At 45.3% G+C, this 14637-nt stretch overlaps 1 protein-coding gene and 1 long non-coding RNA gene across 4 annotated transcripts; both read left to right on the top strand.

The window, feature by feature from the left end:
* The first annotated feature begins 735 nt into the window (after positions 1 to 735).
* Positions 736 to 3068, top strand: ADM (adrenomedullin). Of its 3 annotated transcripts, XM_027979399.2 has the most exons (5): positions 736 to 885; positions 967 to 1068; positions 1314 to 1432; positions 1583 to 1732; positions 1963 to 3068. In XM_027979399.2, the coding sequence occupies exons 3-5, from the start codon at positions 1335 to 1337 to the stop codon at positions 2282 to 2284; spliced, it is 570 nt and encodes a 189-aa protein (XP_027835200.1). In that variant the 5' UTR covers positions 736 to 885; positions 967 to 1068; positions 1314 to 1334; the 3' UTR covers positions 2285 to 3068. The 3 variants fall into 3 exon arrangements, with proteins under 3 accessions (XP_027835200.1, XP_004016211.1, XP_060255903.1); XM_004016162.5 differs by lacking the exon at positions 967 to 1068; XM_060399920.1 differs by having other exon boundaries at positions 967 to 1432.
* Positions 3069 to 3774: 706 nt separating this feature from the next.
* LOC132657874 (uncharacterized) lies at positions 3775 to 10011 on the top strand. Its single transcript, XR_009596632.1, has 4 exons — positions 3775 to 4231; positions 5230 to 7853; positions 8102 to 8326; positions 9754 to 10011. It is a non-coding gene; the product is annotated as an uncharacterized LOC132657874 (long non-coding RNA).
* Positions 10012 to 14637: the final 4626 nt, after the last annotated feature.

Genomic DNA, 14637 nt, shown 5'->3' with positions numbered 1-14637 from the left:
TTGATTATGGGGGGGTGGGAAACGAAACTGTATTCTTCGTCGTAATTTTGGTTATTCCTATATTTCCAAACAGGCATGCAAATTCTGAAACTTCAGGTGACTCCCCACTCTAACTCCCAATTCTCAAATTAGCCTTTCGGAGCCTTGCCCCTATTGCGAAATCTTACCAGTCCATCCCCAGAACCCAGAGTCTCGGCCGCTCGGGGTGCTGGGGGTGGGGGGGCAGCGCTGGCGAGCCCCCCTCCTCTCAGTAGTGCTCTGCGTCCTGCCCGTGAGGCTCCGCGGGAGTCTGGGGTCGCGGCCAGGTCAGGCACCAAGCCGGCACGGGGTGCGGTCCACTCGAGGCCACAGCTCCCGAGGTCTGGGGTTCGGGTCATCCACGTGGTACCCCGCGCTGGCTCTTGCAGTTCTGTGCCAGACCTTACACTCTGGGCTGCATGGGTCCTAGGTAAGGAAGGACCCCAAGAGGTTGTACCGGGTCTGCTTCGTCCCGGCTTAAGGTCTGAACGCTGTGCCGGGGCAGTTCCTGCATCAGTCTCCTGGAGCTCATCTCTAAAACTTTCTAGGCACGAGGGACACCCGTCTCCCCAACCTACAAACCCCACACTCACGGACAAGCAATGCGCGTGCCCGATTATAGAGCGCGCGCCCAAGGGAAGGGAGGGAGGGAGTGAAGGGCGCTTAGGCCCCGCCCCCTGCTCTCTTATAAAGCCCAGGAACGCGAGCCGGCCACTCAGAGGTTTCTTGGTGACACTAGGCGAAACAGCTCGAACCTTCTCACTTTTGGCTTCTCACTGCAGCTTCGACGTCGGGGTTTTGCCACTGCCAGAGCGCCGTCTCAGACTTAATACTCCAAAGAATTTTGGCAGATCACCCCCTCAGCAGGTATGCACCGCGGGCGGGGCGGGTTGAAGTTGTGGGGGCTTGCCTAGAAGCGCTGAGTGAGGGGTACAATCTGCTTTGCAGGGTCCTCTGCTGGGTGCGTCCCACATCCCGAGCCCAGCTCGTGGACACAACTGGAACTCCAGAGACCCAGTCCCCTCTGCTCCGTCAGCCAAATTCTGAGAAGTTGAGTGGGGAACCTCTGGGAGCCTGGCGCTGCGCAGCGGCCTCCCCTGCAGGGCCTGTCACCCGCTTGGCGGGTGCAAATGCCGCTGGCGCCTCTCTGCGCCCCTGGGAGATAAGCGTCTGAGTCAGGCGGAGTGCAGGCTCACCCTGGCCGCGCTGGGGGCCCCCCCGCTCGCCTCCTTGCCCCGCCCGCCGGTGCGGCAGGCCCGGACACTCAAGCTCCGCTCTTTTTTCTCCTTCCCCAGGGTCTGCGCATCGCCGCCGGGATGAAGCTGGTTCCCGTCGCCCTCATGTACCTGGGCTCGCTCATCTTCCTAGGCGTGGACACCGCACGGCTCGACGTGGCGGCAGAGTTCCGAAAGAAGTGAGTGGCTGGCAGCGCCTTCCCCAGTCCTGGTACCTGCAAGGCAAGGGAAACTGACCAGTGGTCGCCGAGGGGTTAGAACTGAAGAGGAATGGGAATGGGCCAAGACCTCGCCAGGACGATTGCGAATGGAGTCTCTTTGTTTTTTAGATGGAATAAATGGGCGCTAAGTCGTGGAAAAAGGGAACTTCGCGAGTCCCGTAGCTACCCCACCGGGCTCGCCGACATGAAGGCCGGGCCTGTCCAGACTCTTATTCGGCCCCAGGACGTGAAGGGCGCCTCTCGCAGCCCTCAGGCCAGGTAACTATGCCAGGCGCTGTTGCGGATCCCTCCTCCTTTGCCCTAGCCCTGGGGATCATCAGGGCTGTATTGCAGTTGAGATGGAGATGGCAATTTCTAGCTCCCTCCGGTCTTAGAATGGCTGCGTTCCCGATGCCTGGGACCAAAGACCTGCTTGGTGGTGGTGGTGATGATGGTGGATGTAGTGGTGGTGGTGGGGGTCTCACATAGCCTTCCTTTCCCGTCTCCAGCAGTCCTGACGCAGCCCGCATCCGAGTCAAGCGCTACCGCCAGAGTTTGAACAACTTCCAGGGCCAGCGGGGCTTTGGTTGTCGCTTCGGGACGTGCACGGTGCAGAAGTTGGCGCATCAGATCTACCAGTTCACGGACAAGGACAAGGACGGAGTCGCCCCCAGGAACAAGATCAGCCCTCAGGGCTACGGCCGTCGACGCCGACGTTCACTGCCCGAGGCCGGCTTGGGTCGGACTCTATTACAGCCTCCAGAGCCAAAGGCGCGAGGGGCCCCGGACTCCCGGGTGCATCAAGTATTTGCCACCCTCCTTAGGATTTAGGCGCCTGGGCAGCAGCGAACAGTCGCGCACGCCTCTCGCCGGCACCTCTCGGGCGGGAGGGCTTCCGCGAGCCGACCCCCTCACTCAGCCCATGGGCCCGGGCTGAGAACAGCCCCGAGAGACCGAGAGTCCAGGAGGCACCGTCTGGCAGCCAGCGAGCACTGGCTTTGCAGGAACGCGTCCTCCGCGGAGGAGAGACAGTGTTCTCTTCATACTAATTGGGGCCAGGTTCCCAGGGTGGGGAGGTGGGTGCAGAGGGAATCCAAAGGAGCGTCGTCTGCCAGGCTCACGGAGAGGAGAAACTGCGAAATAAATGCTGAGACCCTCAGAGGCAAGGGTCTGAGCCACTGCCGTGCCCGCCCACAAACTGATTCCTGATGGGGTGTCACCCCACCGGGGTGCAAGCCTCACTATTACTTGAACTTTCCGAAACCTAGAGAGGAAAAGTGCAATGAGTGTTGTATATACAGAGGTAATTATCAATATTTAAATTTGTTGTTGTCAAGATTTTTTTGTAACTTCAAATATAGAGATATTTTTGTACGTTATATATTGTATTAAGGGCATTTTAAAGCAATTGTATTGTTCCCCTCCCCTCTATTTTAATAAGTGAATGTCTCAGCGAGATGCAACGTTGTTTGCTGTGTGGAATGTGAGAGTGTGCGCGTGAAAGAGATGAGTTACCTCTTGTGGAAGAAGAAAACACCATGTCTGTATAATCTATTTACATAAAGTGGGTGATTTAAGAAGTAGCAAACCAATAAACTGTCTCAGTGCTGATTCATTCTCGGGTCACGAGTCTTGGGAGGGAGAGTGTCCCGGGTCTCGGTCTGCCCAGGAGCCTTGGGGTCCTGCCGCCTGGCGTGGAAAGGTTAGGACGGCTGCGCTGGCTGAGCTGCCGGAGTAACCCTCTACGGTGGGACGCGCGCGGAGCGCGTCTTGCTTGCTGCTCGGGGCTTTGCGGAGATGTTCCAGGTCTCATCCTCGTGGGGCAGGGCGGCCGGGTAGAGTAGAGTGAGCCCTTAGTGGGGAGGTGAACTTGGACTCTCGATTGCGCAACAGAGTCCCAGATTTTATGGAGTGGCTCACGGAACCCCGCGCGAAAGCGCCCCTCGGAGAGTTGGGGTGGTCTCTGAGGCTTTCCAGCTGAGGAGTTTCCCCCTGCCGCAGCGGTGCTAAAGTTAGAAGCGACTCCAGCAAAAAGCGCGAGCTCCTCCGGGAAGTGCTCAGCCGGGCCAGTTAACCCCAGTCCTCTCCCGGTCCGGAGCCCCAGCGAGTCGGCGGGCTCATAAGCGATGCTGCGGCGCCCCCAGCCGGCCGCCTCCGACGTGCCAGAGAGCCGTCAGGCGGTACGTGCGGTTTAATAAGTCCTCCTACGTGGGAGTCAGCACACAGCCTTAATGAAAGAGGAAAGAAAAAAAACAGTTCGCAGATGCCAACCAGGACTGCCCCCCCCAGACCTGTACCGTGGCTCACTGTTCTGGGACCGTGACTCAGCGCCCACACGCTGCGCAGCGTGCAGCTGCTGACCGGAGGCGGGCCGGACGGACGTGCCGCCGGAACCGTGCGCCTGCGACGGCCTGAGACCTTCATTGTTCCCGCCTCTCCTTGCCGCTCTCCTCTTCCTTCCTCCTTCCCAAGACTTTTTCATTTTTTTTCCTACACTTCTCTCCCTTCTTCCTTCCTCCCCTTTGCTTAAATTTATACCTAATCATCTTAGACGGTTGACCCCAGTTCTGGTGATACAAGCCAGACACTAAGCTCCAGTGGGTGACTAGAAGGGCAGCGGACATTGAAACAGTTCGGACAGAAGAGGAGGATAGGAGAAGGCACCCTACTATTAATGCCCCTGTCCCATTGGTCTCAGTCAACATCCTGGAGATCCAGGATGGAACGTTGGTGCTTCTGGGTGATCTCAGAAACCTTCCTGGTGAAGAAAATCTGACGGTGAGTTTGAATAATAAAAGCGTTTCCAGGGCAGCCTACCTTGTTTTTGTTTTTGCATCCATTGCATACCACAAGGTCCCTTCTGAGGGCCTAGAATAGTTCCTTTCAGAAAAAGCCTGAGTGAGGCTGAAAGAGGGCCAAGGTCTGGGGTCCAGAGACTGCCTGCTTCTGAAGCAGTTTCCAGTTCAAAGAAAGTAGATCCTAGTATGTGGAATGTCTTTGAAGACCATCTGAGACCTCTGTTTTGAGCACCTGGCTGTTGAACCTGTAGTCTTCATATAGTTCATTGTCCTATTTGATCTTAATTTTATGAGGTTTGTTAGGATTCTAGGAGTTACAAATGCAGCAAGAGCCCATCCTGTCCTCAAGATCCTTCTAGCAAAATTCACTTAGAGGGAGCTCTGTGCCAGGCACTGCACAAGGTGCAGGGGATGTATTGGAAGAGTAACTACAAAATCCAGTTTTGGAATTCCCATGCCAGTGAGTGGTTTTGAGTGGTCTGAAGGGGCTACAAAAACCAGAGAGCCACAAACACTTCAGGCTTGCAGACAGTAACTCGGGGTTAAATACTCACCCTTCTCCTTGAGCCAACGTTTGTCCCAGAGCCACAGAGCCCTTCAGCCAAACCTCACCCTGGCAGAGTTTCAGCCAGCAGGCAAAGCTGCCAAAGGCAGGTTGGGCACTAGCTTAGGGCTGTTCTGAGCAGGGAGCAGGCATTTGCCTTCTGCCCAGGGAGTCTTATGACTCCCTTCAGGGAATCCAAGGCAAGTGAAAGAGATGGTTCAGCTCTGAGATGAAGAGGCAGCTGCTCAGATGGAGTCCTTCCCAACTAAAAAAAAAATCAGCGATTGGAGATGTGTCTGAAGAGACAAGAGACCTTCCTTAAACCAGTCCAGTACAAGTTCTGAACTGACTGAAGGTCATCATCAAACAACTGTGGAGACCTTCTCTGTGAACCATCCAACCTTCCTTCTGAATTTCTTTTTTCTTTTCCTAAGGTGTCAAAGCCTGTCAGGATAAGGCCTCTCGATTCCAAGAACACATCGTTTATCAACAGTGATGAGTCATTTGTGAGCTGATCCGACCTGTCGGCGGCTGAAGAGTAGCCACAGCTTTTATCTTTAGCTACTGTTGCTGGCTGTGGGAATGGTACCATCCATTTGTAATCAAACACAATGTACCAAGCAGTTTCTTCAAAAGCTGACACCTTGGCTGAACAGCTAAGGGTGGAAGGCAATGATGGGGAGGAATGGAAACCGATTTCTTTTTTTAGCACCTGCTTTGTATCTGACATTCTCCTTGCCACTTTAATCTCTTATCTCATTTAATTCTTACAGCAGCCTTGTGGAGTGGGTGTTATTATCTCTGTTCTGTCTGCGGATAAAGAGATTGAACCTCAGAGACGTAAAGTAACTAAGCCAAGGTCACACAGTGAGTAATCAGGGCTGGAGTTTGGATTTGCACTCAAGTGCTACAGGCTATTTTGATGCTATGAAGACATAGAGAGTAAGGTGGGATAATTTTAACATTTGAATTCTCAAGCCAGATGTCCCCAAATGTCCTCTAATATGAAGATGGCTTGGGTAGGTGATTTCCACCTGTGGTTCTGAGAGATTTACATGAGGCTGGTAGGACTGGAAACCAGAATGGCTTCAGTGGTATGCTCAGTGAGTGCAAAATAAATAAATGAAGTGAGTTTTTAAATTCTTGGACCTGGTTTGAAGTGGGGATTATAAATCAGAAATAGTCTCTTTCCCCCCCTGAGCTAAGCTACTGACCTCTTTGGTTTTTGTTGCCAAATATAGTTAGAACATACACTGAAGACCTCAAGAGCTGGCTTCTGAGAGGAAGGCCTTCTGAGCTATTCCTGGCCAAACCCAGTCCCACACTGCAGGTCTTGAGTCGCCTGGAAGGACACCTGTGTCTACAAAGCTGCAAATAGGGTTTCCACCCTTAGGTGGAAGCTTTGTCTTTGGCAACTGCTGCCTAGGCCAGCTTTTCAGCTGACAGAGTTCTGAGTGCTGCCCCTCCTTTCCCCAGCTAGGAAGCCAAGGGTCTTGTTAGCTTGGATCCCACAGAGCATTTTGACAAAGCCTGATTGGAGGCTTGGTCTTCATTTGCATGGGAAGAAGGGTGAGGCTAGATAGCTATTTGGTGGTCCCACTGGTCTCCTTCCAGAGTTATTTTGGAACGTTCTGGAAAAATAATAAAACGACTGTGACCACACAGGCAGATGAATTTATTAGGTTATTGTACATCTATCAAAAACCAGAAAGTAGTTTTGAGTATTAAGATGAGTTTTTGAGAAGGAAATGCATGTTACTTATTATACAATATTTATTCAGTGTAAAAAAAAAAAATGATTCACCTTTCATACCACTCCCAGAGAGATAACCACGACTAGTATTTTAGTGTTTACCTTTTAAGATGTTTTTAGACATATACACATATACACATTCTTAAAAACCGAACTTGAGTGCAGAGAGCTGAATTAAACATACTCCTCAGTTCAAGGCAAGTTGTTGTTATCCGTCTTTGCAAGGCTTCTCTCTTGTAATTATTTATTTTTCTCCTTGATTTCCCATCCCCCTTCCCATGTCCTCCGCAGGAACTGTCTTTCATATGTTTGATATTTTACTTATTCTATGCTTATAATCCCGTAAAATTGTTTTGTGGTTTTGTGACTATGTGTTCGCGTGTGTATGTGTTCTGTGTGAAGCACTTTATCATTCCAAACTTGTTCTTTCCAATTAATCAGTATCAGCTCTTCTTTTCAGGAACAAAGACCTGCTGATTTTAGGACTTAATAATGCTCAGGTTCTTGATGTCTCATCACAGAAAGAATTCGGTGAGAGACAGTGATAGGTTAAGAAGTGGATTATTTAGAGAGACGTGCACTCCACAGACAGAGTGTGAGCCATCTCAGAAGGAGAGAGCAGCCATGACTATGTGTTTTTAACATACAAGTATATTGTGTTAAAATTTTTCCATGGGGTCGCTAAAGAGTCGAACACGACTGAGCGACTTCATTTTCACTTTTCACTTTCATGCATTGGAGAAGGAACTGGCAATCCACTCCAGTGTTCTTACCTGGAGAATCCCAGGGACAGGGGAGCCTGGTAGGCTGCTATGGGGTCGCTATGGGGTCTCACAGAGTCGAACACGACTGAAGCGACTTAGCAGCAGTAGCAGCAGCATATTGTGTTAAAAATTTTCCTACTTTTTCTTATTAACCACTTAAAAAATAATTATCCAAGTAGATTATTCCTTCTTACAGCTGCATATTATGGAGTAACAATGCATCTACCGCATTTTAATTTTTTTGTCTCTTAATGAGAGACACTTGGATTGCCTCCAGCCCCTGTTTGCCACAAATAATGTATACAAGAACATCCTGTTTCATGTCCTCTAATGGATCTGAATAAGAATTTCTTCAGATTATATATCCAGAAATGGCATCAAGAGACTTCTGCAGACAATGCTAAATTTTGTGAGATTACTTTTCAGAATGCCTGTAACCAGTTTGTATTCCCACCCACAGTGCATGTTCCTACCTCCCTGTCTCCCTGTCAACCTCTGTATGGATTCACGTTTGCCATCCAAAAGGGTATACATTAATAAGGTACTATTGATTTAACTTCCATTACTGATTACTACTGAATTTTAGCACTTCATTTATTTTATTATTTTAAAGGTAAATTCTTAGAAGTAAAATTATTTAGACCATTTTCTCACTCCACATGCAAATGTAAACTAAAAATGTTTTAAAGATTTACATGTAACCTCTGAAACCTTAAAACTTCCAGAAGAAAACAGAGCCAATGTGTTCTTTGATGTTGGTCTTAACAAAAACTTTGCTTGTGTCCTCAGGCAAGGACAACAAAAGCAAAAATAAACAAATGAGACCACATCAAGCTAAAAAGCTTTTGGATAGCAAAGGAAGCTATCAACAAAACAAAAAGGCAACCTACTGAATGAGAGAAGATGTTTGCAAATGACGCATCTGATGAGGGGTTAATATCCAAACTATGTAAAGAACTTGAACAACTCAACATCAAAAAACCAGTCTGATTAAAAAATGGGCAGAGGATCTGAGTAAGTATTTTTCCAAAAAAAAAACATACAAAAGGTCAATAAGAGCATTGAAAAGATACCCAACAACACTCATCATCAGGGAAACAAAAATCAAAACCACAATGAAACACCACCTCGCATGAGTCAGAATGGCTATCATCTAAAAGACAAGAAATATCAGGTGTTGTAGAGGATGCAGAGTAAAAGCAATCCTTGTTACTGTTGATGTGAATCTAAATTGGTATAATCTCTATGGAAAACAGCATGAGGGGTCCTCAAAAAAAAAAAAAAATTAAAATGGAGCTACCAAGCAATCCAGCAATTATACTCCTGGGTATTTATCTTAAAAAATAAATGAATAAATAAAATTTTAAAAAAATTTAAAATAAAAAATAAATTAAAATAAAAATAAAAAAATAAACATGCTAATTTGAATAGATGTGTGCAAGAGGAGCCTGGTGGGCTACAGTCCATGGGATAACAAAGAGTTGGACACGACTGAACTATTAAGCACACAGCACACATGTACCTGTATGATACACAATAGAATATTCAGTTCAGTTCAGTTCAGTCCCTCAGTCGTGTCCGACTCTGCAACCCCATGAATCGCTGCATGCCAGGCGTCCCTGTCCATCACCAACTCCCGGAGTTCACTCAGACTCACGTGCATCAATCAGTGATGCCATCCAGCCATCTCATCCTCTGTCGTCCCCTTCTCCTCCTGCCCCTAGTCCCTCCCAGCATCAGAGTCTTTTCCAATGAGTCAACTCTTCGCATGAGGTGGCCGAAGTACTGGAGTTTCAGCTTTAGCATCATTCCTTCCAAAGAAATCCCAGGGCTGATCTTCAGAATGGACTGGTTGGATCTCCTTGCAGTCCAAGGGACTTTCAAGAGTCTTCTCCAACACCACAGTTCAAAAGCATCAGTTCTTTGGCGCTCAGCTTTCTTCACAGTCCAACTCTCACATCCATACATGACCACTGTTGTTTAGTCATACATAAGAATGAAATCTTGTTGCAACAGACATGGATGGACCTAAAGGGCATTACGCTAAGTGAAATGTCAGACAGAAAGACAAATACTATATGTTTTCACTTACAGATAGAATTTAAAAAAAAAAAAACAGGACAAAACAGAAATAGATGCAGAGAAGAAACTAGTAGTTGCTAGAGGGGAGGAGGATGGGGAATGGATAAAATAGGGAAAGGGATTAAGAATCATAAACCACCAGTTGCAGAATAAGTAAATCACATGAACGTAATGTACAGCACAGGAAATATAGTCAAGAATATCGTGATAGCTTTGCATGGTGCATGCTCAGTTATGTCTGGATCCTTTTACCAGGGAATGGAATAGAGGGTGCAGTCTGGTCACTGTGCGTGCGCTCACTTGTGTCTGTCTCTTTGTGACCCCATGGACTGTAGCCCACCTAGCTCCTCTCTCCACAGGGTTTTTCCCTCCAAGAATACAAGAATACTGGAGCAGATTGCCATTCCCTTCTCCAGGGGATCTTCCCGACCCAGGGATGGAAACCCTGTCTCCTGGTCTCTGGCATTGTCAGGCAAATTTTTTACCACTGAGCCACTTGAGAAGCCCCAACTTTGCCTGGTGCAAAATGTATAAAAATCACTACACTGTATACCTGAAACTAATATAGGATTGTAAGTCAACTATATTTCAATAAAAAAAGAAGTAAATTTATTGAGCCCATGAGTATGTACTTTTTTGTTAATTATTGTATACGTATTGCCAGATCAGCCTCTGGGATGATCAGTTTTTACTTCTACTAACAGTAAATGTCAGTCTCCTATATTCTTAGAAACACTGAGCATTATCCCTCTTTCTTAATTCTGTGTTATCTGATAGGTAAAAATGATCTTTCTTATTAGAAAGTTTTATTCTTTTCCTATGTTTTTAGACTACATTTATATATTGCTAATTCTGCACATTTTTAGTTGATGCCTTGATTATTTTTAAAAGAAAAAAATTTATTTATTTGGCTGCACTGGGTGTTAACTGTGGCATGCAGGATCTTTAGTTGTGGCATGTAAACTCTTAATTGCGGCATGTGGGATCTTACCAGGCATTGAACCTGGGCCTCCTGCGTTGGGAGCCTGGAGTCTCAGCCACTGGACCACCAGAGAAGTCCCTATACTTTCATTCTAATAACTCGATAATCTTTATCAGCTGACTCTTAGTCATCATGATTTATTTCCTATTTCTGTAATTTTGGGTTCTAAGCTCACCTTGTTAAAGCTTCTGGGTTGAGGTGAATTGCTCCAGAGAGGTTTGTGTTTGTTTTTTCTTACTGCTCCAGAGTTGTTATACCAGATTTTTTTTATTGGAGTATAATTGCTTTACAATGTTGTGTTAGTGTCTGCTGTACAACAGCGTGAATCAGCTGTATGTACATATATATCGTCTCCCTCTCATACCAGCCATTTTTAATATTAATTTCCTGATTTGGTGTTTCTAAACCATGCAGATGGCTTTTGTGTTGGAGAAGTGGAGCATAGCTTTTGGAGGATCCTGGATTTACTCGAGTGTCTCAGTTCCTTTTCTTCTGTCCCTAAGAAACTTTCTTTATTACCAGGGAGAGGAAAATCCTCCCCGAAGCCCGAGCAACTATTGATACTTTTCAGTTCAAGCTCTCCATTCTGATTTTCAGTTACCTTGGTTTGGTCTCTTGTGAATTTTCGGTATGTTCATGGGAGTTCACTTATCTATTTAAAAGGATGTTAAGTATGCTTTACTTAACATGTCTAGGTGTTTTATAGTAGTTAAATTTTTAGCTTATCTAGTTTGCCATTATCATCAAAAATAGGAGTCAGTATCAGCTCTTCTCATTTTTACTTTAATTTACAATATTTCATTGATCAATGGTAATGAAATATTTTTCACATCTTTATGATAATTTATATGTCCTCATATATATTGTTTTGTTGCTGTTGATCCTTTTATTCTATTGAAGTGTTTTTTTAATTTGAAATTCTCCTTAATTTAGGAATATTAAAGTTTTGTCACAGACGCATATTCCTTTTTTTGTGAAATGTGATTTATTTTTTTGCCCTATAAAACTTTAGATATTTATATAAACAAAAATACTAGTTTTTCCCTTAATTTTTGCCCTTTGTTGGCTTGATTAGGAAGTCCTTCTCTGTCTTAATATTTCAGAATATTCACCTATTTTTCTATTATTCATCTGATTTCATTTTGTACTTTAAACATTTTAAGGTGACTAGAATTTATTTTGTATTTCAGAATATTCATCTATTTTTCTATTATTCATCTGATTTCATTTTGTACTTTAAACATTTTAAGGTGACTAGAATTTATTTTGGTATATGATGTAAGGTAGAGATTTAACTTTATTTTTTTTCCCAAATGATTAGCAGTTATCTAATACATATATTAATACTAAGTAATATACATTTTCTGCAGGACTTGAGAGGTTTCCTTCATCACAGACTACAGAGGTTTTCAGACTGTGTCCTATAGAGCCACAAGTTTTCCTGGGGTTACTTCTGCAGATTCCTGGGGAGACAAGGAGGAAGAAAAAGAGCTAGACTCTCCAGCCCCAGTGGCGGTAGTGGTAAAGAACCTGGCAGCCGATGCAGGATACGTAAGAGGTGAGGGTTTGATCCCTGGGTTGGGAAGATCCCCTGGAGGAGAGCAGGGCAACCCGCTTCACTCCCATATTCTTACCTAGAGAATCCAATGGACAGAGGAGCCTGATGGGCTACAGTCCATAGGGCCGCTCAGAGTTGGACATGACTGAAGTGACTTAGCACACGCACTCTAGCCTCAAGCGGAGCAGGTCTACTCTTTTTTGTTTTGTATGTTGGGGTTCCATGTCAGGGTTTATTTGAAGAAAGAATTCATCTGCCTGCAAATCATTAATACAGCATACATCTCTTGCAATTAAAAATTTTTAATTACTTTTTGTTGGAGTATATTTGATTTGTAATGTTAGTTTCTGCTGTACAGCAAAGTGAATCGATTCTACGTATACATATATCCACTCTTTTTTAGATTCTGTTCTCATATAGGTCATTACAGAGTATTGAGTAGAGTTCTCTGAGCTATACAATAGGTTCTTATTAGTTATCCATTTTATATATATATTACTGTGTACATGTCAATCCCAATCTCCCAATTTATCTCTCTCTCTTGCAATAAATCTCAAACTATAAATGTTTGAATTTGTTTCTGGCCCTTTTATTCTCTTCCATAGTCTGTCTTTTCCTATACTAGATTAACAATTTAAAAAATTGTTACTTTTCAAATTTAACAACAAAAAAATTGAGATGGTAACTAAAGAACTCTCATATACCTGTTATTAAAATTCAACAATTATCAAGACTTTGTCACACTTCTAAAGGAGCCTCTTGAAAGTGAAAGAGGAGAGTGAAAAAGTTGGCTTAAAGCTCAACATTCAGAAAACTAAGATCATGGCATCTGGTCCCATCACTTCATAGGAAATAGATGGGGAAACAGTGGAAACAGTGTCAGACTTTATTTTGGGGGGCTCCAAAATCACTGCAGATGGTGCTTGCAGCCATGAAATGAAAAGACACTTACTCCTTGGAAGGAAAGTTGTGACCAACCTAGACAGCATATTAAAAAGCAGAGAGATTATTTCGCACAAAGGTCTGTCTAGTCAAGGCTATGGTTTTTCCAGTAGTCATGTATGGATGTGAGAGTTGGACTATAAAGAAGGCTGAGCACTGAAGAATTGATGCTTTTGAACTGTGGTGTTGGAGAAGACTCTTGAGAGTCCCTTGGACTGCAAGGAGATCCAACCAGTCCATCCTATAGGAGATCAGTCCTGGGTGTTCACTGGAAGGACTGATGCTGAAGCTGAAATTCTAATACTTTGGCCACCTGATGCAAAGAGCTGACTGATTTGAAAAGACCCTGATGCTGGGAAAGATTGAGGTCAGGAGGAGAAGGGGACGACAGAGGATGAGATGGCTGGATGGCATCACCGCCTCGATGGTCATGGGTTTGGGTAAACTCTGGGAGTTGGTGATGGACCAGGAGGCCTGGCGTGCTGCAATTCATGGAGTTGCAAAGAGTCGGACACAACTGAGAAACTGAACTGAACTGTCGCACTTATTTAATCTATCCCCTTTTCTCTTCTGTTTGTTTTGCTTCTTCCCAGAGTATATGGTTTGCCCCTCCCTCCTTTCCTTCCTTCCTGTTCTCTTTTCCCCGGACATCATATCATTTCATTTCACCCACACACAGTTCCACACACAAGGGGCTCCCCTTGTGGCTCAGCTAATAAAGAATCTGCCTGCAACGTGGGAGTCCTGAGTTTGATCCCTGGGTTGGGAAGATCCCCTGGAGAAGGGAAAGGCTTACCACTCCAGTATTTTGACCTAGAGAATTCCATGGACTGTATAGTCCATGGGGTTGCAAAGAGTCGTATATGACTGAGCGAATTTCACTTTCACACGCTATTCGGTATGCCTCTGTTAAGAAAAAAGAAATGAAAAAAGAATGTTTTCTTACATAACCAAATGCTATTGTTACACTTAGCGTTAACAATAATTTTGTGGTATCCTCTCATACCCAGTCCATAATCAAATTTGCCTTACTGTCTCAGACATGTCTTTCAACAGTGGTTAGTTCAAAACAGACTCCAAACAAGATTGTTGTATCTCTACATTTCCTTTTAATCTAGACCAATCTGCCCCCGTCCCTTTTATTTCATGCCATTGACTTGTTGAAGAAAACAAAGCTTTAATAGTTGTCATTTAGAACATTTATTATCAAGATAAATCTTGATTCTCCTCTTGATTCTGCCCATGTAGACTCAGCCAGAACATCCTGGCCTGCTCACTTGCCAGGGTGGGGTCAGGGTGGGGGACTGGAGTGACCAACGTTGCAGTATTTCTTACACAGCAGAGTATCTTGAAAGGTTAATCTTTGCGCTTTTCTTGCTACACTTTTTCCACTTGACCTTTCCCCTAGTAAATCAGAGGAATTGCCTCGAGAAGAATTAGGATTGGTAAAACCGGAATGTGAAGAGAAAGAGTCAGAATAAAACAGTCAAAGTTCAGCTTTCTGACATTTAAAATAGGCTCTTGAAGCCCAAGTCAAAAACAATAGTTTGGAAAGCCAAGGCCTTTTATTTGCAGAGCACCAGGTTTTGTTGAGAGAAGAAAAGGCCCTTGAGAATCAAAAGGGAAGGCCCGGAAGCATGAGGAATTGACTTTGCCGTAAAAACACATTGGAAAGAGACTAGAGGGAGAACCTGACTAATCCGCTTCACCCCAGCGTCCTCTGGGCTGGGGGAGAGCAAAGACTTAGGAGGCCTGAGGTAA

The sequence above is a fragment of the Ovis aries genome, chromosome 15 (genome assembly GCF_016772045.2).
Source record: "Ovis aries strain OAR_USU_Benz2616 breed Rambouillet chromosome 15, ARS-UI_Ramb_v3.0, whole genome shotgun sequence".
In the NCBI taxonomy this organism is placed as follows: Eukaryota; Metazoa; Chordata; class Mammalia; order Artiodactyla; family Bovidae; genus Ovis; species Ovis aries.
This window is presented reverse-complemented; position numbering and strand designations above follow the sequence as displayed.

Excerpts from the sequence above, each read along its gene's own strand:
- ADM (XM_004016162.5), top strand. The coding sequence starts at position 1,335 with ATGAAGCTGGTTCCCGTCGCCCTCATGTACCTGGGCTCGCTCATCTTC. Across the intron at positions 1,433-1,582 it reads GCGGCAGAGTTCCGAAAGAA|ATGGAATAAATGGGCGCTAA; the intron begins GTGAGTGGCTGG and ends TTTGTTTTTTAG. Across the intron at positions 1,733-1,962 it reads TCTCGCAGCCCTCAGGCCAG|CAGTCCTGACGCAGCCCGCA; the intron begins GTAACTATGCCA and ends TCCCGTCTCCAG.